General features: G+C 38.5%; 1 protein-coding gene across 1 annotated transcript in view; it reads left to right on the top strand.

Moving 5' to 3' along the window:
- Window positions 1-26,868, top strand: part of SQLE (squalene epoxidase) — a 408,293-nt gene that overhangs the window by 340,535 nt on the left and 40,890 nt on the right. The window contains exons 10-11 of the mRNA XM_044074219.1: window positions 21,046-21,142; window positions 25,244-25,331. Coding sequence (XP_043930154.1) covers window positions 21,046-21,142; window positions 25,244-25,331 — 185 coding nt within the window. The remainder of the gene's footprint in view (window positions 1-21,045; window positions 21,143-25,243; window positions 25,332-26,868) is intronic.

The raw sequence follows: 26,868 nt of genomic DNA on the forward strand, positions 1-26,868 counted from the left end.
CCCAAACCAGTTACAAGTGGCGTCCCACAGGGCTCAGTTCTGGGACCTCTCTTGTTCGGTATATACTTCTCTGTGGTTCAGGCTAACACGGGGGGATTATGGCTGACAAAGTTCGCAGATGACTGCAAACTGGGGGCCATAATCGAATCTCCAGCTGACACAAGCATCCTCCAAAAGGGTCTCACAGAGATGGATGCTTGCTGCCAGAGCCACGGCCTCAAGCTAAATGCTAAAAAGTGCATAGTCATCCCCTTTGGGAAAAACAAGGTGCCCACAAATTACCACATAGGTGGTAATCCATTAAGTACGGAAGAAGTAATTAGAGATTTGGGGACCAATGTAGATAGTAATCTCTCCTTTGATAATCACGTTGCCAAAGTGGTTAGAAAGACCTTCTATATAGCCCACCTTATCACAAAAGGGTTCACATCTAGATCAGGAGAGGTCATTGTGCCCCTCTACTCGTCACTTATCAGGCCCATAATTGAATACAATGCCCTTTTTGGGATGTACCTTACCCGACACCTGCAGCAACTGGAGAGACCCCAAAAGTACCTCACCAAGAGGATCATGGGCTACAAACAGATGTCCTATGCAGCTCGACTAAAGAAACTCCAGCACTACTCAGTTGCTTACCGCCTACTCAGAGGCGATCTATGCCTGACGTACAAAGCCATGTCAAACCCAGAATTAATGGACATGCTCCACCTCAAAAAATCCAAGTCCCTTAGAGCTACACCTCCAGGGACCTAAAGCTCAGCACAAAAATAAATAGGACATGCTGGAGGGACAGATTCATTTCCCAGAGGCTCCCCTCACTCTGGAATAGAATCCCAATTCATGTTAGACATAGCCCCTCGCTGACCCTCTTCAAGCGAAATATGGACGCGTGGATGGGAAATCGCAAATTCACCCTGGGATCTCTTCTGTGTCCCTGCTAGACAGAGGCACAGTAAACTAATCTTAAAAGGGTACCTTCTGTGACCTACTTTACAGAGGCACAGTAGGCTAATCTAATAGGGAGGCGGAAGCCAAATACACTCTGGCTAGGCTTATAAATGCCCTAGGGCAGATAGCCTAGTATCTATCTATGACCCTATAAAAATGGTATTTTCAAAAACCTAGTGAGTGTCTTAAGCATAAATGACTCAAAATACATACATTTTATACAGGAAGACAACATAAATTGAATAACTACAAACTTGGAATTTTGTCAGCCCTGTGGCACAAATATAACATGCTTGTCTGTAATGCATAAGGATGACCTGTGTCTTGATTTTAACTGGAGTGCTGGACATTTATCAGAGGGGTGAGATGAACATCCAAAGGCCAGATTTGCCTTCCTGTCTGAGAAGATGTGGGATTACTGTGAGGTATACATCACTTAGTAGAAACAGTTGCTAAGCTCCTAGTAGGAATCAGTTATAGCAGAAGTGTCTGTGCAGGGCAGATATGTGCAGAAATGTGCATGTTCTAGTATTGTGTCAATGCATTGTACAGTGGGAGGAGGAAAACAATCCTGGAACTAATCAAAACTGTTCACTTCCAGAACCCAGACCACTCCTTAATTGCCACTGCTGCTTCTTCCATCTGGGTGACTGTGAAGTATTCTGTTTGACTGGAAAGGGTATAATCTCCCTTTCCCTGACTCAAAACTTGTGACTCTGTCATATGGATTTAGCCAGGTACATAGGGATGAACACTGGGTAAGTAATTCTTTGTTAACTGAAAGTTATATTCCCAGTAGTGACCTAGGTAAAATCCAGAAAAATGCAACCCAAGAAATTTCTTTTTTTACCAAACATTTTTTTTTATATTTCTGGCTGGCTCATAGCAGTTAGGGAAACTACTGGCATTTTGACAAAGCAAGTGAGGTCATAAATTTCAACAAATGGATAAGCACCATCCACGTAATGTAATTCTCTTTTTATTCTTTTTATGTGAAGTACATAGACTTGACCTTGGTGCTGCGGTAGCGTTGTCGCCTCACAGTTAGACGTTGCCCGTTCAATCCTCAGTTAGAGCGTCTTCTGTGTGGCGACATGCGTGAATGGGTGTTCCTTCGTTGAAGGTTGTGCGTTAGGCCAGGCAAGCCAGCACGTAAAACTCTACTGCCAATCATTAGCGGACCGGAGTTCCGCTGTGGCGACCCCTAACCAGGAAAAGCCGAAATACACAAACATAGACTTGACCTTGGGGGGGTCTCATTTTCGGAAAATATAATGACAGTTGAGTAATAATCAACACTAGGAATGTCAGTTTTGTGGGATTTAACCACAAATGCTGCATATAGACCATGTGGGTGATGCCTGAGTGGTCTAACAAAAGCACAAGTGGGTAATGACTGCACAGGTCACACCTCAGCACTGAATATCGCTAATATACCTTGGCATGTAATGCTTTGTATTGCTTGTTTTTTATTATTCTTTACTGCTGCTTGGTTTATGTTGTAGAGTAGTAGCACTGTTTGAGAGTGCTAATTACTCATGCTGTGTGTTGGCTTTTCTAATATATTTATTACTTAACATTATTTAAACATTTTTATTTAGCTGCTACTTTTTGTTTGTTTTCTGACATGAATTGTGGAGGTTGGATTACAATTGCAAATTAGTTATGCATTCAGAAAGTCTATTTTGTTCAGAAAGCCTATTTTGTATTAAAAGTTTATATAGTTTCTTGAAGTAGTTTGGAGGTTTATCTGTTTTCATCTTCTTGCTTTGCAAAGGGTATCAAAGTATGTTTGAAGGAAGTAAAGCTTTTGTTTGAGAAAAAAGTAGATTATAAATAATGTTCCTTAACTAAACTAAATTGCAACTCCCTAACAAAAAAAAATGGCGGCATCCTGTGTGACAGCGGCTGCATTGGCTCGTCAGGGAAAAGTGCTTAATTTTTCTTCTTTTTCACTCAAAAATATAAGGAAACACAGTTCTGGGCTCTTAAATGAAAATCCGGGAGTTTACAGTAGACAGAAATTGCTGAAAATCAAGCATACTTCATCACCTTGCTGCTGGACCGCTGTTCTATTGTCTGTAGAGTCTGTGGGTCCTACTACAGTCTTAGATCTCTACGAGGTAAGGATCTTAAACCTGTTTGCTGCTAAGTGCCTGAAACATGAGATGGGAGGTGCTGGAACAGGCTGGATAAGTAAGAAAAGGAAGAGATGTGAAAGAACAAGAAAAAGAGGCTGTAGGGCTGGTACTGCTGCTAAACTAAACCCAAACCCTCATAGGCCTGCACTGCCCTCAATACTGCTTGCAAATGTGCATTCTCTTGACACCAGCTACTTAATGATGAAACTCTCTTCAAAGAACAAGGTGTGAGACATTTGTTTAATTTTGATTAGTGAGATGGCTACACAGCAATATCAGTGACAATGCAGTTACGAGTTTCACACTGTATCATGCAGACAGAAGCCAAGTACTATGTGGAAAGGCTAGAGGAGGAGGAGTCTGCATTTATGTTAATAACAGATGCTGCAGTGTGGTCATTATGTCTCACTGCTGCAGTGTGGTCATTATGTCTCACTGCTCTGAGAATTTGGAGTTTCTGTCTATAAAATGTAGACCTTTTCACATTCCTAGAGAGCTAAATGGAATCTGCATAACAGTGGTGTATATCCCAGCTACTGCTAACACAAGTGTGGCACTCACAGAATTGTACCAGTCTACCTGTGACTTGCAAAATAAACACTCTGAGTTTGCTCATGTAATAGCTGTTGATTTTAATCAGGTTGAGCTAAAGTCAGTACTCCCTCATTACTACCAACATGTAAACTTTCCAACAAGAAGTAGAGGTACCTTGGATAAAGTGTACACCAATATAAACGAAGCCTACAAAGCAGTGTAGCATCCACAACTCGGCAGCTCGGATCATCTTTCTGTCATGCTGGTGCCTGCTTTTAAACCTGCTCTGGTGAGGGAGAAACCCACAGTGAAACAGATCAGGATTGGCCTGAGGGAGCATTATCAGCTCTCCAGGATTGTTTTGAGCATACTAACTGGAGCATTTTCAAGGAGGCAGCGACAAGAGACCAGCACATCAACCTAGATGAATACACCAAAGCAGTGATTGCTTACATCATAAAGTGCTTTGATGATGTCACAGAGATCAGAAGCATCATCACAAGAGCTAACCAAAACCCATGACTTACTAGTAAGGTCTATGATCTTCTGAAGGCACGAAATTCAGCATTCAGGGCAAATGACCTCAATACTGCTTACAAATGGGGCAAGGGCAAACCTGAAGAAAGGCATAAAAGAGGCCAAGAGGGAATATGGGAGGAAAGTACTAAACCACTTTGAGGACATGAGGGATACCAGATGGTTGTGGCAGGGTATACAACAAATTATGGACTATAAAACAAGAGCTGCACAATATAATGATAACACTGGCTTCCTAGACAAGGTGATTCATTTTTTTGGAACATTTGAGGAGAGGAACACCACAACTGTGCAGAGATTACACACAGCAGTATGATGCGGTACTCATCCTTAGCCTGATGAAGGTAAAAAGAGTGCTACAGAAAGTCAATCCCAGAAAGGCGCCTGGTCCAGATAACTTCTTGGGTAAGGTGTTAGAGAGCTGTGCAGACCAACTATGTTCAGTACTCACAGATATATTTAACACCTCACTTGGTCTAGCAAAGCCCCCTTCATGTTACAAAGTAATGAATATCATACCTCTACCCAAAAAAACCTCATCCTCCATCTTGAACGACTTCAAGCCTGTTTCACTAACATCCACAGTTATGAAATGTTGTGAGAGGCTAGTCAAGAAACACCTGTCTGTGGAACTACCGTCAGCTTTCGATCCACTGCAGTTTGCCTACAGAAAAAAACAGATCCATGGCTGATGCAATAGCAGTCACATTGCATCTTGCTCTTGAGCATCTGGAGAGCAAGGACAACTATGTGAGAATGTTGTTCATTGACTTAAGCTCAGCATTTAACACAGTTGTCCCTATACAACTGATCAATAAGCTAGTACATCTAGGCATCAGCAAACACCTCTGCAATTGGATCCTGGACTTTTTGGTTAACAGGCCGTAGAGTATTTGTGTAGGCAATAATATGTCTAGGAGTATAACACTCAACACAGGTGTTCCTCAGGGTTGTATTCTCATACCCCTATTGTTTACTGTCCTAACCCATGACTGCACAGCAAACTTCTGTACAAGTCATATCATCAAGTTTGCTTACTACACCACAGTCATGGGTCTCATCAGGAGAATGTAAGTAAAACAAAAGAGATCATTGAAGACTACAGGAAGAGGTAAACACCCCATACACCACTCTTGATCAATGGAGAGATGGTGGAAGAGGTATGCAGTACCAAATTCCTTGGGGTTCATATCTCTGGTCTCTCTTGGTCTGGGAACACCTGCCACATAGTGAAAAGAGCACACCAATGTCTCCCACTTTTTGAGAAGACTCAAAGAGGTGACACTACCATTGCCTGCACTTTCCACCTTTGACAGAGCAGCAATTGAAAGCATCCTAACATCCAGTTTTTCAGTATGGTATGGGAGCTGTTCGGTCGCAGATATAAAATCACTGCAGAGGGTGGTGAGAGTTGCCAAGAGGATAACTGGCATTAGTCTGCCCACAAGTCAGGATCTTTATACATCGAGGAGCCTAACAAGCACCACCAAAATACTAAATGATGCAACTCATCCTGCAAACAGTCTGTTTATGAGCCTGTCGTCGAGTAAAATATACTGCAGTATTTGATTCAGGACAACTAGATTCAAAGACTATTTTTATCAGAAGGTAATCAGGCTTCTTAATTCCAACATTAGGTCTGATCATTGACAGGTCAGGATGCTGGGACTTCCCTTTCACTGTGCAATATTATTTTATCTATTAATTATTAAGCCCAGCCAGCCATTATAATTTATACTGCTAATCCAGGTGCAATATTTTTTCTTCAGCTGCTACTGCTATGTGCTTGTTCACCCATAATGTGGTACATGGTTCATGTGCAATACTATTACTTGAACCTTGTGTGTTTTTAATATCTTAACAAGTGTGTGTTTCTAGGAATATATGTAGCTATATACTTAAGTGTAGAGTTGATTTATAAGATGGTGGTAGTATTGTTATATGTTGTTTTCAATTATGTCTTTCTATGTATGTGATTTCTTTTTCGTCTGTCCCATGATGAGCTGATTGCACGGTGTCTCATTTAATCTACACTTGTGTAGATCTAAATGAAAATAAAAGTTACTTTTGACTGTGACTTTAATACAAACCTATCCTTCTGTACAGCTTCTGTTTATACCTGAATATTTCTGGATTTATTTCCTTGTTTTATTTATTTACTATTTTATTCTTTAGCTCACTCTGTGTGGCTTCCAGCTGGTATTCAGCTGCTGTAGTTTTCCTCATTTCTCTTTTTTTTATGTTAGTGTCCACTGTACTGACCACCGCATTGACGGATTGGGAAGGGGAGGTGCACTTGGCAGTGACTCATATGCTATCCTGCACATCAGGGGGTTTTTTTTGTATGTTACAGCTGGGAGGAGCTTCTAAGATCACATGCATCACAGCGCTCATTTTTTTTTATCTCCACTCCCCCATCTTCTGTCAAGTTTTTAATGGCAATCTGCCACCTGATTATGATATCTCCTTCATCCTTGAAGACAGGTCAGATTGTAGACAGAAACCTCTTCCTTCCTCATGCACTGGGCAAGTTGAATAAAAGTTGTTCCTTCCTATCCCCATTGGTATGTTTTACGTTTTTGTAGTATTTATGAAAGTATTTGATGATACATCATTTAATTTCATTTATTGCTGTGATTGTATGCTGTGTTAAATTTTCACAGTAGAAAACAAAATGTGTAAAAGAATGTGGATAATAGTTATTCATGTGGTTTAGGTTTTGTGTGTTTGTGTGTGCTGCTTCCTAAATTAGATCATTTATGTGCCAGACATGATGGAGATAACCACAGTAAACATTCAAGTATGTGTAATGACATGCACAATAAACTGAGGGCCCAAATCTAAAAGACTTGCTCTCAGTGTAATGATCACTTACACTGAGAGCAGACTGACGGCAGGTCTTTTAGAATCTGTCCCAGAGTCTTTTAAAAGTATTTTTTTATAAGAAAAATATTATTTTTGTTACTCTCCCTGCAGCCATTCTGAGATGGGAATGCATTATGTATAGTGGTAGTGCAGTAAATGCTGGTTTCAAAGGACTGTGAATTTTTATTGCACACCATCTTTAACTATGCCTTCTCTAGGACAGCATCCTTTCTTTCCAGCTCTTGTTTACTGTTTCTGTTGCTCTCATTTCTATCTTAGCCTTCCTGTGTAACTGTTTTGCCTCTTCCTGAAACCCTTGTCCATAGCCCTAAAGGTCCCATCCATCCCGCACTTTTTACAGTATGTTCTCAGTCTCTTAACTCAGACTTGATTATTTCCATCAGCTCAGCATAATCCACTTCAAAAAAAGACTCACCATTACCTTTGTATTCTTACTTTTCCAGTCTCTCTAATCAGACAGTAGTACAATTACTGCTGGCTAAATTTTCCTTCAGCTGGACATACACACACACACACACACACACACACACACACACACACACACACACACACACACACACAAACACACATTTTGGTTAAGACAGTCCTGCACCATTTGGCTGAACCACTCATAATCAAAAACTGCATTCAGCTGTCACTGCCTGTTTGTGTTTCTTGAGTTCAAAATCTTTGAGCCTGCTGCTGCTGTAGTAGCAAGATAGATAACCCATATGAGCATAACCCCCTTGTTTCTACCATGCTGCTTCACTGTGCCCACCAGTCTCTCATCTTCCTTCTTGGTATGTCTGTGGATGATGCACTCTGTCTATCCACTGGCTGTCCCCAGATCCTTTTTCTGTCCATTGGCTGTCCCCAGCTTCCTTTGTGACAGTAATAATATTCAAACTCCCCTGCGGCATCACTGTTTGCAGTGCTCCGATCCTTCTTCCCAGGTCCTCCATCTTCTTGCATTGCAAAACAACAATAACCAGCGATGCTCCATGCCATTCATCTTTCTTTCTTTGCAATTCTGCATCTATTTTTCCCATCTGTCTACTGCTGTAGTACTTACCCACAGACCTTCTGTCTTAGTTTAAAGGTATAATTGTTGAGGTCTACCTTTACAACTCATCAAAAAGCACTGCTGTCTCTTATGGAATAATACATTGTTTTCTGTTTGGAAAATACAGTAAACTTAAAATGCAGTACTTCCTCTCTGTCTGTGATAGAAAGATATCATTAAATGATGTAGTGAACTAGCAGGTTGCAAGCACACTTGTAATATACTGTATAATATATTTCAGCAAAGTATGACAATCATAATATACATATATATATATATATATATATATATATATACATATATATGTATTTATATTTATATATATATATGTATTTTTATATATATATATATATATATATATATATATATATATTTATGCAATATATATGTGTATATGCTGTGTGTATATATATATATATATATATATATATATATATATATATATATATATATATGTGTGTGTGTGTATACATATATATATATATATATATATATATATATATATATATATATATCTATAGGATCCAGACACATGCTCTACTAGCATATGTCTGAATCACAAAACATCGAACACACATGCACGAAAGCGCTTAACATCGACAAGTGTTTCTGTGTATGTGTGCCTGTTTCGTAGATCGGACTACAGTGCGAGTAAGGGAAAATTCCCTTTTCCACACTGTAGTGCGATCTCGGAGTGAGAATAATAAAGTAGGGGGGTGCATGGACGGCAAAGCCCCCCTGCAGAACTGTAGATTTTTTTTTTGAACTACACATACACAGAAGCGCTTTTTGCTGTTAAGCGGTTTCGTGTATGTGTGTTCAATGTTTTGTGATTCGGACATATGCTAGTCGAGCATGTGTCCTAGACCCATATATATATATATATATATATATATCTATATATATATGTATATATATATATCTATATATATATATATATATATATATATATATATATATATATATATATATATAGGCTTATGTCAGAAGATCGAGTTTTCGGAAGTCTAAACTTCATATAGTCGAAACCGAACAAAACAACAAAAATCTACATTTTTGGAAGGGGGCGTGCCACCTGCAAACCCCACACCCCCTGCAAATTATGTGTATTCCAACTCAAGGAGCACACTACATTTGTGGAAAAGGATAAATTCCTCAATCCCCACTGTACATGATCTCCATACAAATACTCCCAGTTTATAGAAAGTCTAACACACGGTGTTGACCATATGAAGTTCGAGTTTCTGAAAATTTGCTCATCTGACCTGAATATATACTGTACTTTTATGTATATAAATATATATTTATGTATACGTGTATGTGTATATATATATATATATATATATATATATATATATATATATATATATATATATAAATATATTCTTCCATATCGAACACAAACCTATCAAAAAATAGAACCTTGTATGTCACCTGTTAAAAATCAAAACACTTCACCAAGAAAATTACTGAAGAACAAATATTTTTTGAGGGTGGGCAAACCCATCTGCACTCAACAGACCCTCTTGCTACTTAAATATTTGAACTCCAAGATCGTACTACTGCAGGGAAAGGGTAAATTCCCCATTGCCATTATACTGAAATCTTGCGTACAAAAACATACCAGTATCTCTTGATTTGTGCTGCACAAAATTAGTCACTGTCTCCTGAAATCCAACTGACTTAGGAGTACAATTTAACCTTGGTACGTTGTGCCATAAGAGCAGTTATTGCTTTGTTTCATCATTCTTCCTTTTAGTACTGTTTAGCTGTTATTGTTGGGAATATTAATTCAGTATTTTTTTGCCCATTGTTTTAAAGGCACACTAAGCATTTGTGTTCCAGTCATATGTATTTAATTTTATTTTAGTTTTTCACTTGTTAGTGTGATGAGCCATCTAGGTGTGTCTTTTTTCAGGATACAAACCAAGAGTAGTATCTACTTAACTGACTTGCTCAGAGTTGCAGTTTGCAAGTGAACACTGAAGGAATCAAACCCAGTACTTCAGATGAAAACTCATTAACTGGTTATAGCCTTCAGTGTCTCAACAAATGTCTAACTGGTAAAGTGCTTAATGGTGAGCTTTAACAGAGAAGTACTTTTACCGATATCAGTATGGCCAAAATATAATAATAATGCTCAGGCACTTTGCTTTTGCTGGGAATGATGCCAAAAAATAATATGGTCTTGGTCAGTTATTTTGTTTCCCTTTTATAATTTATCATATTAATTGAGTGGCAGCATGTCTTAACATTTTGGCTTTGTTTGCCATGGCATGGATACTGATCTCTTACTGGCATTCAGAAAGAGTCACCGTCAGTAGTAAGCCCTAACACCGCCACGGTTATTCAAAACAGTCTGTAGGATAACTGCAGTGGACTGTCTCCATGACAATACTACATGTTAATGACGCATTCCAGAGGATCAGCCTATGCTAATGTGTTGTCCCCTGTGGTAAGGGATTTATGTGTCTGAGCAGTTCAGAGAATTGCTTGGCTATGTATGTTACCGGGGCCAGCCATGTTAATGAACACGGCCAGAAAGCTGTGTTCCCCCACTGTTAGTGGGGAAGTCTGCATTAAAGGTAATATCACGTATGTGTCTGCAGACAGGCTGTGGCTGGGCAGGGTGTGTGAGGGTGTGTATGTATGTGGTAGCATGTGAGCATATCTGCAGAGGTATGAGTGGCCTCAGATGAGTGTGAATGAGAGCAGTAGGGGGGCTTAGGTATTGAACAGGTAGAGAAGAGGTGTGTGTGTGTGTGTGTGTGTGTGTGTGTGTGTGTGTGTGTGTGTGTGTGTGTGTGTGTGTGTGTGTGTGTGTGTGTGTCATTGAGTGTGACTGGATGTTGAAGTGTGATGTCTGGTGAATGTGTGTTTGTCCTTCCTCGGCAGGTTTCAATTTTTTTTTTTTTTGTGGTCACTTAGTTGGCCAACCGTTTGTTTGCTGTGCTTAAAATTTGCCGTTTGATGAAGAGCAGCTTCGCTAAAATAGGTGTTCAACAAATAGCTATTTGTTGAATAGCCATTCAACGAAGTGATGCCGACCTGGCTGCCATACCTCTAAACTCCCCTTTGCTAACAAGCAAAGCCTGTAGTACTTGGGGGAATTACTAGACACCAGGGATTTTAATATATTACTGTAAGTCACATACACAGTTAGTAGAACAGCAGGTTTTGCAGCACATATAATTTTCTGAGTAATAAGAATACATTTTGATGTCATGAACCAGCGTCCATATTTAAAGTATGACATATTTATGATGCGTATACAAAGAACTGCAAATGCTTCAGCAGTAAAATAGGTGGTTCTACTTGGTAAATACAAGAAAATACAAATGTACAAAATATAAAAAAATGATGATTTAGTAGGGATATGGGATACTAAAATATCAGATGTTGATTATAATATGGTGTGCCTGGTTGCTAAAGAAGATTTCAGGTACTAAAAGCAAAGGAGGAGTACTTAGATTTATCCCAGCAGTTATGAAAAGAACAGCCATTAAAATGAAATAAGTAATAAAGGAAAGGAGGTTGGGGTACATCAGATGGTAGCAGGAGAAGAATGGAGGTTTAGGAAAATAGGCCTTATGAGTAACAAATAGGATCATAAGAAATTACTAGGCTGTTGGCCCTGAGACCCTTACAAGCCTAGCCAAGAATTTAGCCCATGTTCCAACAAGTCAGCACCCTATGCCACTGTTCAGCAGGCACACAGGTGTAATCCCAATTGCGTATTTTCTGTTCCCCATCCATTTATCCAGGTTGCACTTAAAAAGGGTTTATGAGGTACTCTGCTGTAGTGGAGAGGGAGTCTATTCCACAAAAAGGGGAGTCTCTGGGACACAAATCTGTCTTACCAACAAGTCCTGGAGCTTTTCTCCTCGGGCCTCTGCTGAAAATGGACATGTATCCAGCCAGACTAGCCCGGTCAACAAATGTAAAATAAAAATAAATAAATAAAATAAATGTAAAAGGTTGAGGTCGCGCATGCGGGTTACTTGAGTGGAGCTTGACTTGTGGATATGCAATAGTCCCATCAGAGCAGGGTTTGAGATTGCTTTGTATGCCAGACAGAGGTCACCTCTGAGGAGTCTGTAGGAGACTGAATAGAGGGACAGGGCTTTTATCCTGTCTGTGTAGGGTAGATGTTTGAGGCCCTGGATTCTCCGGGTGAGGAACCTCTGTGGAAAATAATCACCCCTGCAAAGTCTGAAATCCGGGACCCTGTCAACTACAGCATAGTGCATTAGCCCACTAGGCCACTCAGCTCTGTTAATACTAAGAACAGGAAGTTCAGTAGTAGGAAATGGAAAATTAAATGTGTTTTAAAAGCAAATGTTTGCATGTAACATTTTGCATTATGTCATATGCATGACTTCATTTGTCTGTCTGTTTTACCTTCATTTTTGAGATTCATCAGAGCTATGTGGCTAGATATGCCAATGTCAGACTGATCTAAAGAGTATATCATACTGAAAAAAATAACATAGTGTGGTAGCTAGGAATGTAGTTTCATTCTCTGAGCTATAGCTGCGTTTCTATACGTGTGTGTGTGTATATATATATATATATATATATATATATATATATATATATACACACACACACACACACACACACACACACACACACACACACACACACACACAAGATCGAGTCACATACATACAGACACACACACGTATATGTATGTATGTATTTATATTAATCAAAAATGCAAAATGATCGAATGGGAAAACTTTGATCCAGAGTGATCAAAACACACAGCTGATAAAAAAGAAAAACACAACAAGCAGTTTTTTTTTTTCTGTAAGGGGCAAACCCCTTGCACCCACACATTCCCTGCTACTTATATATACCATCTCTGAGATCACATTACAGTGAGGAAAGGGCACATTCCCAGTCCATGCTGCACCCCTGTCTTGCACACATAAAGCTTGTAGTTTGCAGTCAGTTCAGTTTTGATGAGCTGCAACATCATTTTTTCCTTTCAATAAAAGAAATATTCAGACAAATGAATTACAACTGTCTGTGCTCTTAATGACAGTGACAGTTCTCCATTTGTAAAATGTAAAAAAAGATATATTTAATGCAAGACAATGCTAGGAAGTTATAACACTTCTGCCGACTTACATTACAGGTAAAGTCTCCAGTGTCACTGCCAGTTAATAAGGTTATTTACTGAAGAGCTCACATAGCTTCTGCTTCATATTGGGGAAATCTGGTCTGTACCATAAATAATGAAAATACTAAAGATTCTTATTACAGAAATAATTTGAATCTAACCACCTAGTACAGAAATAATTTGAATCTAACCACCTCACATACGACTTGAATGTAGGAATAAATGGGTGAAATGCTTCAAGGCAATTATTAGAATCTTCCTGTTAACTCTTTGCACAGTTTTGGTCTGTCATTATTCATCTACCTGCAGACATTTGATGCTATTAACCGATCACATTGAAAGTAAAGTAATGTTGGTCCCTGTGATGTTTTCATCCATCCGGAGGTGAGGTAAACAGCATGGCAACTTGATGTTTTAAAAATATTATACAATAACAGAAAGGGGTGCTGTTTGTTTATACATCTGATTTTTTTTTATAATTTAGTAAGTATAGTATATGAAAAAGATTGATAGAATTTCATGAGAAAAAAACATTGAAAATAATTTCAGATATATAGGTACTATGATATGTTAGTGTCATTAGGGCCATTACTTATTTTATTTGTTTTGTGGAGTAGTACACTGATCACAATATACCATTTACAGGTAGAGCCCAGGTGAAGAAATTCACAAAAAAAAAAAAAAAAATAGAACAGATGCACAAATATAGGGTAATCACAGATGGTAGGTAATCTCATAGACAATTGAAACAATATGCAAATATTTTTAACAGAGTAGAACAAAGGTGAATTAACTTTAATTGTACATATGAGAGAGAAGTAGCTCCATTTTAAGCACATTCTTAACATCACTTGATTCAGACATAAATCAGTCCCCTTTTCTGTCGAAATGCACTTCTTTATTGCAGACATAAACAATAAAATCATTTCAGTGCAACGCATGTAGTCCTTTCATTTTTTTTTTGAATTTTTACATAAACTTACCAGCCAACCTAGCTGTCCCATCCATCATCAGGTCTGACAGCCCCTCCTTGCACCCCTGGAATTTCTACAACTCAGGGTTGGGGCCAGTGTTGATCTAACGGGTCATGCTGATGACTCCTTCTGCGGGGAGAGTTTTTTAATTTAATGACCTACACTCATTTTTTTCTATCCTCCTCCCCTGGGCTTGTATGTTCTGTCTGTGGGCTACTTTCTTTTATGGACCAAGTTTCTCTTTAAAAAGCACCTAGAAAAATGCCCTTCCCCAGGATAGGCATGCCAGTCTCTCTTTGCCTGCTTAAGATGCCCAATCTGCTATTTGAGCTTGTGTCACCTGGGCCTTAGGTAGGGTTTTATCTCTGTACTCCACAGTTCTGGCTACAGAAATTATATTGTTGTCTTCTTGGGATGGTGTGCAGTACTGTCATTTGGATATATATGCTTCTACATGCTTCTAGAGAGTTTTCTACGGTATAAGTACTCTCTAAAACCTGAGCCCAAACCTATACTTTGGGATGGTACCATGATTTCAAAAGCAGGAGCTCCCTTCCATTGTCTAGTTGTAATTGTTAATGTAGAATATTGTCCTGCTTTTCTTCTATTGAGCTTACTAGATTTTATGATGGCAAACATTCCTGTTGCTGCAGTAGCTTGTAGGCTATATGGGTTGTGTCCTGACCAGGACACAACATCCATCCAGCTTGCCAAAGCTCACTCGTTCTCCCAACTTTACTTTGACTGCTGAATGGGCAGCCCTGGGGAGGTCAAATCAAGAGTCAAAGTGAAGAGTCTTCACTACTTTCTTGATGCTTGATGAAGAAGCAGCTCAGAGACTTCACAGGCGCAGCAGACAGCTTTTGACTTAAATTCTGGCAGATAAGTCCCTGGTAGTGAGCCCTTGCACACAGAATACTGCATTTAAGAATAAAAAAGAAAAAGACAATGCTGTTTATTTTCAAAGGGTTTTTTAGTGGTTTTGTCCCTTTAAGAATCCAATATCTTTCTTACATCAGAAGTTTTCTGTGAGGGGCTGCTATATTTAGCTTTGGCTATTTGGGGGAATATTTCTGTTACAAATATGCAGCCTGTGTTAACTTTATGACATTTATATAGACGTTTAGTGTTGGGAACTGTTTTATTTGAGCAGGATCTGTTATGGAATATGTTAGTGCTTGTGTTCACTGTGCAACAACTTTCTTGCCATTTTTTTTCCCTGCCAGATGGAAATTTGAAAAAGAGGTTTCTGACAGGGAGTTAATGTGCTACTTATGCATTGCTATGTTTAGGAGACTGCTGATATAAGTGAAACTGTCTTGTGCACACTGTCTGACAACTCACCTTCCAAATGTCTTGTTCCAGTGAAGCTTATCGCATCTGAAGCATCCTCCTTGGTCACAGCATGGATACTTACACCACTCCTGCTAATCCATCTTCCACTGAATCTAGAAAAAAGAAGCAACGTACCAAGGAGCCCTTGCCAACTCTGCAGGCTGTATCAGTGCCTCAGACAATGGTGGGTGGCTCTGTAGTGGCCACTTTCCATTCCTCAGGCCACCCACTTACCCCTCCATCTTCTTCTGGTGTAGTCCATTCAGCAACAACAAACTAGGAGTCAGCCACATCCTCTTTGGCTGTTCCACTGCCTGATTGAAGCATGGAATAATCATTTTTATGGGTCAAGGAGATATTGGGGGGGGGGGGGGGATCATTGATGTAGCTGGAAACAGAGCCCTGTTAATGGGGCAGAAGTACCTTCTCCAAGTTGGTCATTAGCTGTCAGCCATACCAGCAAAGAAAAAACATTGTTCATCTGAAGACATAGTTTTTGTTAAAAAAGAGTATTTTCTTACCTTAGCTAGAACATTGTTACAAGCTGTTAATCCTAATGCTCAGAAATTCTTACCTGGAAAAACATCAGCAGAAACACTCTTGAGGAAGGCTTGTCAGAGGATTCTGACATAGACATGACGACTTCTCCTATAGATTCACAAGCCCTGTTCTCTGATTCAAAGAAACGTGGTCCTCACAGCCTCCTGCAGAGGACTTTGCCTGTTCTCTAGATATAACTAGGATGAGTGAAGTGTTTTTTTAATGGGAACAAATGGACATTCCCTCTAAATTGAGGAAATATTATCATTGTGTGTGTGTGTGTGTGTGTGTGTGTGTGTGTGTGTGTGTGTGTGTGTGTGTGTGTGTGTGTGTGTGTGTGTATATATATATATATATATATATATATATATATATATATATATATATGTGTGTATGTGTGTGTGTGTGTGTGTGTATGCGCCTCATTCTACTACCATTTCTCCATTAATGCGAGCCTTTGAAGATGTTATTAATGCTGCCTGAAACAATCCTGATTCTCACCCTTCAGTTCCCAAGAAGGCAGATAGGCTTTATAAAGTTTCTGAAACTAACAAGCATTTGTTTTTTCACCTCAGGTCTGATCCTGAGGCCAGATCCATATCTTTGCCAGGTGAGAACAGCCTTCTGATGTCATGCAGTCCTTCCCATCTAGACAGGCAAGGGAAGGTTTTTAGTTTGGTAAGAGAATATTCTCATCTTTCACATTTGTTTGCTCTTTTTATGCAGACAGTTGGAGAGAATTTTCTCCTACACTGTCCCTGAAGGTAGTGCTTTTCTGAATTCCATTATTTTTAACATTTCTCAAGTATCGCAACATGCCTTAAAGAGTGTGTATGATTGTGCAGATACTGTGTTAAGGCCACTGCTACTGCAACAGTATTGAGAAAATAGGCCTGGGTACATAATCAGAAGTTTTCTTATGAAGTAAAGTCTGATGTTTTAAATTCAGCTTTAGGCAAGAAGGTTTTGTTTGGCCAGTCAGCTAGTCCTCAAACAATTTGATGAGAGAATGAAATTAATACAGAAAGTATCCAAGATTTTTTCAGGTCCCCGCTTAACAATTCTCCCAAATTCTGTTTTCCATCTAATAAACAAAACAAACCATCCTTGCCTGCCCAGGCCAAACAGGGAACTAAAAAGTGGTGGCAGAAGGGGAACAATAACAAGCAAGGCTGTCTTCCAAACAAGGGACAGTCTATATAGTATTTCAGAATTACTATGCCAGCATTATTTCCCCGTCTCTCACCATCTCCCAAAGTCTGTCCCAGAAAACTGGCTTTGTTCATTCCCTTTTTGGCAATAGATTGTTTCACTCTTGGATGTTAAAAGTGGTTCAGGAAGGATACATTTGGCACTGGATATAAATAACTTCTTTCAGGGGAGTTCCTTCCTACCTCCTGAACCAAAATGTTTTTTTTTTTTTTTTTCAGGTTCTTTGGCACTTATTCACCCTAACAGTCATAGAACCAGTGCCATTAAATCAAATGCTTCTATTCCAGAATGTTTCTGGTACCAAAGAAAGAGAGTCTTCTTAGCGACCTGTTCTAGATCTTTCCTTTCTAAATCTGTATATAAAAGTTCCAAAATTCAAGATGTTGACCCTTCCAAATCAGTTACCTGTTATTCTCCAGGAAAGTCTTTTAGTGATATTAGGTCTAATAGATGTATACCATCACATCCCTATAGCCTAAGACTTCAGGAAATTTCTCAGATTTTCAGTGTTTGGGTCAAATTATCAGTTATCTGCATTACCCCTTAGGCTATATAAGGCTGCAGGGGTGTTTACAAAGTGTCTAGCCCCAGTCATAGCTCATTGCAGACTGAATGATGTTGACATTTATTTACTTAGATGAATTGCTCATATTTGCAGAGTGTTTTCCCATATATCAAAAGAGTCATTACAATGAGTTTCTTCTCATCTAACCAATCTAGAGCTCCTGATAAATGTTCGGAAATCATCCCTGGCTGTCATAGGATATTGTCTTTATAAGCTGCCTCATATACACCTTGCAAAAAAAGGCCTTTTTGACACAGGAAAATGTTATTTTTTTTATCTGGAAACTTTCTTGGGCTTCTCAAATCAGTCTCAGACTTCAGTGAGAAAGTATCCCAGGATCCTGGGGTTCATGACTTCTGTGATTCACAGGATTCCTCTTGCCAGGTTGCATATCAGAAAGATTCCATGGTTTCTAAAAAACACAAATACCTGATATTTGCATCCTCTAAAATTTCAGATTGTGATCTTGGGCTTTATAAAAAAGGAACAGCACTGGCAAAAACTACAGGTACAAGCAAATCCAGGTCTTCACTTTTCTGCTGTACTTCCAAGCCAATCTGTAACTACAGATGCCTCAGATTTCACATTAGGGGACAGTTTCTATGAGGGTAAAGGTGTAATGCTTGTGGAACTCTTCAGACTGATCAAAGCACATTAAGTTTCAAAGAGATGTGGGCTGTGAACCATGCTTTAAAATGTCATCATCATCTATGGTCCGACTTTGATAGATAATTACAGATAACACCACCGTATGTGTTATATAAACAAGCAAGGGGACACCGGGTCGTACCTTTTGTGCAGGCTGGCTGTGATAGTTGGGGAGGTAACGCTTCAGCACTCTTTAATTCTCCAAGCATCTTAAGCATCGTCAGAGCAAAACGTAGTGGCAGACAAGCTAAGCAGGGCAAGGATAGATCCTCACAAATGGAAATTGAATGAGGATCTAGTTGTGGAGAATACCTCAACTAGATCTTTTTGTGTTCTTTCAAAACCGACAAATTAGCAGAGCTCCTTGGAAGCAAGCCTAGAAAGCAGATGTATTTTCATTCCCATGCAAGGGAATGTTCCTTTATTCCTTTCATCACTTTCCACTGATATGCAGGGTAATTCTGAAGATTCAGAAGGACTCTCCAAAAATAATAGTGATGACTGCCTTTTGGTCCAGGCAACATTGGTTCTCCCTTCTTATGGACTTGGCCAAGGGTGTTTACCACAAGCTTCTTCACAGACTGGATCTAGTCACACAAGACAGGCAGAGTTTGATACACACCAGTTGCAACCATCTTCAGCTGACTGCTTGGAAGATTAATTTCTAAGTCATTTTAGGCACCTTTTTTCAGAGTTTATGCAGCAGGTACTATAGGAGGCAAGAAAATGAAATCCTTCTCATATTTCTTTGGTTTTAATAAAACGGTTTCTGTTGGGTGTTTTACGTCTGAGACCTCCTCATAGACAGGTTGCTGCTCCCTGGGATCTCAGCTTTGTGCTAGAAAAGCTAACCATGTCTCCATTTGAACCTGCACATCCAGCAGGTTTAAGGTTTATCACATGAACAGCTGCTGTTCTCATTGCTCTGACATCTGCAGGAAGAGTGTCTCAGTTGTAAGCTCGCATGGTGAGTGAACCTTGTCTGGTCCTCTACAAAGATAGGGTTTCATTAAGATCAAATCTCTCATTTATCCCCAAGGTTGTTTCTGAGTTCACTTTATCAAGCCATCAATGTACCAGTGTTCTAGCCAGATACTCGGAGCCAGGGAAAGGATTTACATACTCTGAACATGTACAGGCTGAAATTAGAAGGATGATAATGACCAATGTATTAGCCAAGCATCTTATGGAAAAGGGATTAACACATACATTTAAGTTTAAAGTGTTGCAAGCATTACATGTAAACATGAGAGGTGGGGATATTATAAATAAGTTAGATATAGCTGAATAGAGATGGATAACCATATTAGAAGCAGACAAATATCCAGATCTGAATAATATGGTCAGCTTAAAACCCATATTAGTAGCAAAACAAAGGGAATATAAATGAATGTCGAATATCCTACACAAACATGATGAATATCAGTAGTAAAATGTTGATGAAAATGTTTTATTTAGTAATATGTCTTTAAAGTTTTATTGATGTTAGTTAATTGATACGGATTAACTTTTTATTGGTTGGTTGTGTCATGTGTTCTTAGAAAAATGCCTATTTATACTGTGAATAAGATGTCTCATTATACTGATGAAGAGTGTTACCCGAAAGCTTTATCCTATTATTGTTGAGTTGAATAAAAGAGAGTGCTGCTTTACTACTTTTTATTTTATTTGAATTCATAGTGTGATATTATAGCAGTGAAACTTTTCTGCAGTTGGTGTTTATTCATACAAAGAAACAACAACTCATGTCAAAATAGACCATTTCTAGAGGGCTGTCCTCAGCTGTTACTTTTGTTATTTCCACCAGGATTCCAGGCAGCTTAAAAGTTCATTCTAGCAGAGACTTGTGTTCTTCAATGGCATATTGAAAAGGGTGGACTTTAAGTATCTTAGAGGTGGCTATATAGCCCTGTGTACATACCTTTACAAGACATTACAAACTGGATTCTTTTTTTTTAGATCCATGGCAGGCTTTACTAGGTCAATTCTCCAGGGGCTCCTGGATCAATATCCTTTCTCTTCCCAAGTTGAATAGGCTTTTGGTATTCACCCATAGACCCTAAATGCTACTGCAGCAGTGGGAATGATGTGAACACAGTACAGTTTTCTAAGTTACACTTACCATAACAGTAGATGTTCAAATTCCTCACTGCTGCAGATTCTGCACCCACCCCCTTCCCCCCATTTTTATATATTGTTATTTGTTGGGATATTAATTTCTTTTTACTAGTTCAGGATGAGTATACCTCTTAATTTTTGGGCAAGGAAAGGCCTGAAGATTCTTCGCTCTGACTACTGATTTTCCCTCCACAAGGTAGCCCAATTAGCAGTCAGAATGAAGGTGTGGGAAGGAGCCAGAGCTATTGGAAGCTGACCAGTTTTGTCCTGGATAAGACACCACCCATGTAGCTTAAAGGCAAATGTAGCAGTAATGACTTCAAGCATCTACTGTTATGGGTAAGTGCAGCGTACACAACTGTAATTTATTATGTAAAAAAATGTAAAGATTTGTACAGAAAATGGTATTGTAATTCAAATGCATTTTGCTTTTACAGGCAAAAAAGGAGTTCTATTGGGAAAGGAAGAAAACTCATTCCTTTGTAGTCAATGTCTTGGCCCAAGCACTTTATGAATTGTTTGCTGCAACAGATGGTAATTTATTTAATCTCAATATAATTTGTACAGAATATGTTTTGGCATCATTGGAAGAAACCACAAATCATTATTGTCTTTGTCATCTAATAATGTGTGTAGACTTTTGAAACCAGAATATATGGGATTCTTATTGGCTAGACATAGACCACCGATGTAATTTGTCATAGAGAGATTCCCAAATTCCACTGACTTAAAGAGCAAAGCTTGAAATGTTACTGGAAATTAGCCTAAAATGAAAGAGTATATTGGTGGGCTACAAGGTTGGCTGACCAGTATTTCTTATCCTGTATGGCAAAATAGAAACTGTTTTAATAAAAGTAAAATGTCTTAGTAAATATTAATGTTTATTTTTCCATACATCTTTATTCTTACTCAAGCCTCTGCAAACTTATCAAGTAGGTTGGGCATGACTGGCTCTTTGGTTCTCATCTTTCATCATGACAGGCAGTTGGTACAGAGGGTTAAGGCTGTGTGATCCTGATTCCTTCAGCCTTCATTTTTCAACTGTGTGACCTTGAACAAGTCACTTAATCAGACATTGATTCTGGCTTTTGTCTAGTGGGCCTACCTGATTAACAAATGAGTATTCTTATTAAACTGTACAATGTACAATTTTTTTATAAAGTATGGCAGTGCAGACATGATTTCTTAGTAAGTGGTGCTCAGCTGAGGTATACAGTTTAATATCTATATGATCCTGATGCCATTAGATCATTGTAAGTATCAGCAGCCTGTCCCCTGCGTCTTGGTTTAAAACATTGATCTTCACAGGTAGTAAATAAATGCATTTTAAAGAATTTAAGAGCATTATAAATGAGTACACACTTTCTATGACAAAGACGTATTCTGCCATGCATAAGTGAGACTGCTTGCCCCTTTTGTGACAGAAAAAATGCATCTTTGATGCATTTGTGATAGGCAGTGAACCCTTTAACATCTGGGTATTAGTTCTGATGAATTATTGAGACTGTCTGAGAGATTTCTCAGTTAGCTGGCACTTAAGTTGGGTCTGAATTCTCAACATCTTCCTTGTCATCATGGATACTTACCAGGCTGTTCATTAGTCCTGAAAAACCCTTTTTGGCCAGAATCTCAGACCAGTCCAGCTTCTTTCACTTGTTGAATGGGCTGAAAGTGTTCTTAATCTAAAAGCTTTGATTCAAACTAAAACGTCATTCTGAACCAAACAAGACTATATAGCTGTTCCTCTAAAGCTGTCTTCATCTTAAACATTTAATCCAAAAACTCCAAGGAAATGGTGCCACAGAACCAGGAACCAATAAAACCACAACAGGCACCCAAAGAGGCAGAAGGTAATAATAAAACACGAGCCTGTAGGTGTAAGCAGCAGCAGGTTTAATCACATAAATGCCACACAATACAAAGTGTTTCGTCCACCAAACTTCCTCAGATGTAAAATGAGGAAGTCTGGTGGACGAAAACACTTTGTATTGTGTGGCGTTTATGTGATTAAACCTGCTGCTGCTTACATCTTAAACATTTATTTAGTCTGTTTTCTGAAGCAATTATTTATTTTAGTTCAGATTTAAAAATCAAGTGTAAATGTTACCCATGACAATTCTTTTATACTTTTTCTTTAAATGACTAAGAAGTGCAGTCATGGATGCGATTGCCTTTAATCAGATTAGTATGAAGTATGTCATTTTACCTTGGAAAGGATTTCAATGGTTTTAAATGTTAGATTGCAGTGGTTTATTTAAGAATGATGTGTATAAATGTAATGCAGCCTTGTATGAATTTAAAGTTGTTATCTGGCTATGATAAAAGAGATTTTTCTTGCTTTTTTTAGTTTTTTTTAATGCCCCTAATACTTTCCCCATGTTATCCATAAAACATGATGCAATGCCAGCTATGTTGAGCTGGGGATAGGTGCAGGTGTATGCACACTTACAGTGCTCACCTGGAGTGCAGTGCACTCAGTGAGCTTATACCACCCCACAAGTCCCTCTGTGGAGCTGCACCTCTCTGCCTCCCATGGGGTGCTTAGCAGCATGACTTAATCAGCATTAGTCTCACAAGATAAGTGAGCTAGCCTTGGCTACTCATGCCTATCCCTGCTAGGCCAACTTATCCAGTGTCTAGGTTAATAATAAAATCCAGGTCATCTGGGGTGTAATGACAGCCCACACCTGTTTGTAGTGGTGCAACCTTTGAGTCAGTTTGTAGAAAGAATCAAAGACAGTGTTTCTTTCCTTGATGTCTTTTTGGTTATTCATCTTATTGGAGTTTTATCTGTTTTTTTGATATTGTAAAATGCAGTTTCAGGTGTTCATAACTAGTCTGTTAACTCCCCAAGAAAAATCTGGCTTCACATCATGCAAACAATTAAAAGAAATACTAAGGAACATCAGCCTACTGGCACAAAGGGGGAATTTCATGAATATTGTGCTGGGTTAGGAGAATGCCTAAGGTGTTGCCAAAACTGACATGGATCAGTGTGATTTTGTGGAGGGAATGCAAACATTTGACAACACTGGGTGCTGGGCTAGGAGAATGCCTAAAGTGTTGCCAAAACTGACATGGATCAGTGTGGTTTTGTGGAGGGAATGAAAATATTCACCAACATTAACAAAACAATGATGACCCAGGGGGAAGTAAAGTGCACAACTCACAAGAAGATATGGCTGTTATTATTGGCAGGACTTGATGCAGAGGTAGCATTCGATAGAGTTAGCTGCGATGTTATGAGATGGGAATTAGCAGGATCTGTGTTTACTGATGGAATGATGAGGTTAACTTGGAAGTTGGAGATGCAAAAATCAAAGTGGGAGAGTTTCTGTCTGACAAGCTGAGCATAAACAGAGGAACTAGGCAGGGTTATCCTCTTTCCCCTTTGTTATTTGGCTTATACTTACAGCCACTAGCAAAGAAAATAAAGGATTTGCAAATTCAAGGGTATACCTGCTATGGTGCTCAAGAAAAAAATAACTTTATTTGCAGATATTATTTTGTATTTGATGTGTCCAGAAAAAATATATATTTCAGTGTTGTGGAACATTTTGAGAACATTTTAGTTTTCTTTCAGGATATAAAATGAATGAAGATAAAACAAAGGCTATTTTGGTAAACTGTGTTCCCCAAATGAATTGGTTCAGCAATAACCATATTTACGGGGACATGATAAGATGAAATATTTAGGTGTATGGGTTAAAAAAGATTCCATTATGGAAGCTAAGAATATGGGGGAGGAGACTAAGCAAAAGATAAAACAAAAATTGAGAAGTTGACTTTATCTCTTAATAAGGACAATAAGGTGCAAGCAGTGGAACTCTTTCTAGTTCCTTTAATACTATATACAGGTAAGAATATTTTATCAACCAGAGGAGAAGCTATTGTCTATAATAAAGAATTAAAGTAATTTATTTGGGAGGGAAAGTGGGCAGAAGTCAAATGGCTAAGTTACTTCTCCCCCCAGAATAAGATGGTTTAGGATTACCAGACTGAAGATGTACTTTGGAGTTTCGTACAGTGGTAAACATGATGAAGGAAGACACTGTCTTCCATCAAAAAAATATACTACAGCTAAGTGCCTTAGAATAGAAGTACTGGGAGAGCAATTCAGAGAAAACCAAGGATGTTTTTTACAGAATTGGTGGAGGACAAAAGGAATATATGAGCGCAGGAAGTAGTGAAGACCTTACTAGTCACAACATATAAGAAAGTATGGTACATCCATAAGTAAATTTTCTAGAAATAAGGAAAACAGACTTCTCTAAGAAAAAAAATGAGAATCCTTAAAAAAAAATTAACACAGTGGGTGGATCATTACCTGAAGCTGGTATCTGCTTATTCATACGTTCATCTTGTGTCTGCAAAATGCTTGTTACCTGCCATAGCTTGAAAATTCTTCATGTCTTTGTTCTTACCACTCTTGTCACTTTACATAGGTATGAAACTTCCGGCCATGTAGAAAAGCTTAAAATCTTGTTTTATTTTATTACAAAAGTGTTACCAACTGTTATAAACACATTTCCAGGGAAATAGTTCCCCTCTTAATAGCTTAAGTGTTTCTAAGCAGTCAAAAAAAAAAGATGATGTTCCAGACTGTAACTAAAATATTGTCTGATTATATTTCAGATTCCTTACGGCAGTTGAGGAGGGCCTGTTTCCATTACTTCAGATTAGGTGGACAGTGTGTTTCTGGACCTGTTGGACTATTGTCTGTGTAAGTAATTAAACTGTGTATTAAAACTGTTAAACAAGAGGCTTTGTCTACTGACATATGTAAGATTGTCATTAATGTTAAGCAAATTTCTACTTTCTTAGAAGATATGGTTTTTGGTATCCTGAAAGGTAAAACTACCAATATGACATTGTTCCAGTGCTTTAATTTATTTAAATATATTATTATTCTCATTTAACAATTTCAGTTTATGTTTAGCAAGTTATTTAAAATTATTTGTAGATAATGTAAGCTCATTATCTGTAAGTGTTATATTCAGTAGGGCATGAACCTATCCTTGCAAGCACCAGCAGAAGCATAGAACCAGTCAAATGTCAGCCCTCTCCAGTTTCCATTGTATCGTCAGTAACTTTTTCACCACAGAGTTTTCCCTGAAATACACAACAATTTAATGTACAGTAAACTTTCAGTTAACCGGCACCCATGGGGATTGGTAGATGCCAGATAACTGTTGTTTCTGGTTGCTTGAGACTTACTATTAAAAATAGGCTTTACTCCCTATACTATTTGTTTGGTTTGACTTGTTCTCAGGTTGGAGAGAGAGGGAATGTATTCCTATCTTCCCTTTTAAAACTCAAACTCTAAAAACATTAGGTATGTTTCTGCCGGTGGGGGGGGGGGGGGGCAGAAAGTGCAACACATGAAAATTGTACTGTATTTCTTCGATATTTTTTGCCAGTTGCTTGAGTTCCAGTAAACTGAGAGTTTACTGTAACTCTTGATCTCTAAGTACAATAAATCTGGACAAAGCCACAAATAATGGGGGGGGGGGGCAAAGTCCCAAAATCAGGAACAGATTTTAAATACTGCTCTTATAAACATAGATTGTTGATAGAATAACAGGTTTTGCATTAACATGCATTTTCTGAGGGTTATTAAGTCTAAAACTCAAATGTATGTCATTCTTTAGTGACTTAACTCCTCAACAAGTTGCCAGAAAACCACACATTTTATGAAGAACAGACTAAAAATATGACAAACATCAGGACAATTGAGAGGTCTGCCACTAAATGATCTTTTGACATTTCATGCTTTTCCAGTCTAGTATGAACATTGAGCCATTTGTTGAATCCTTCACTAATCAAGGTACATTTCATATAATTTCCAACGAGGTGACAATAAAACCAAATTATTCTAGCACCTGAGTATATTACTTTTGGACAAGAAATGATTTGACAGCTTTGCTTTATGGTGAACTTTTGAAAAATGTGTTCCATTTTCATTCCAAGAAAAGTCATCCAAAAGAATTTCAGACTGTTGTTTTTTCATTGCATTGTTTCTGACATGTTGATCAATTGTCCTGGAAGGGTGGCTACAATATCTGTTATGCTTATCTAAAAATTCAAGCTCTGTATTGTTTTTATCTTCATCTGCAATTGAAATACACACACACATACACACACACACACACACACACACACACACACACACACACACGCACATGCACACATACATTACTTTCCTGGGGAGTTTCATGCTCTAGAATAGCTTCTGGATCCTTGTTGTCACCACATTCCAT

Source organism: Protopterus annectens, chromosome 6.part0 (genome assembly GCF_019279795.1).
Source record: "Protopterus annectens isolate FY-2018-M chromosome 6.part0, PAN1.0, whole genome shotgun sequence".
NCBI classification, from domain to species: Eukaryota; Metazoa; Chordata; order Ceratodontiformes; family Protopteridae; genus Protopterus; species Protopterus annectens.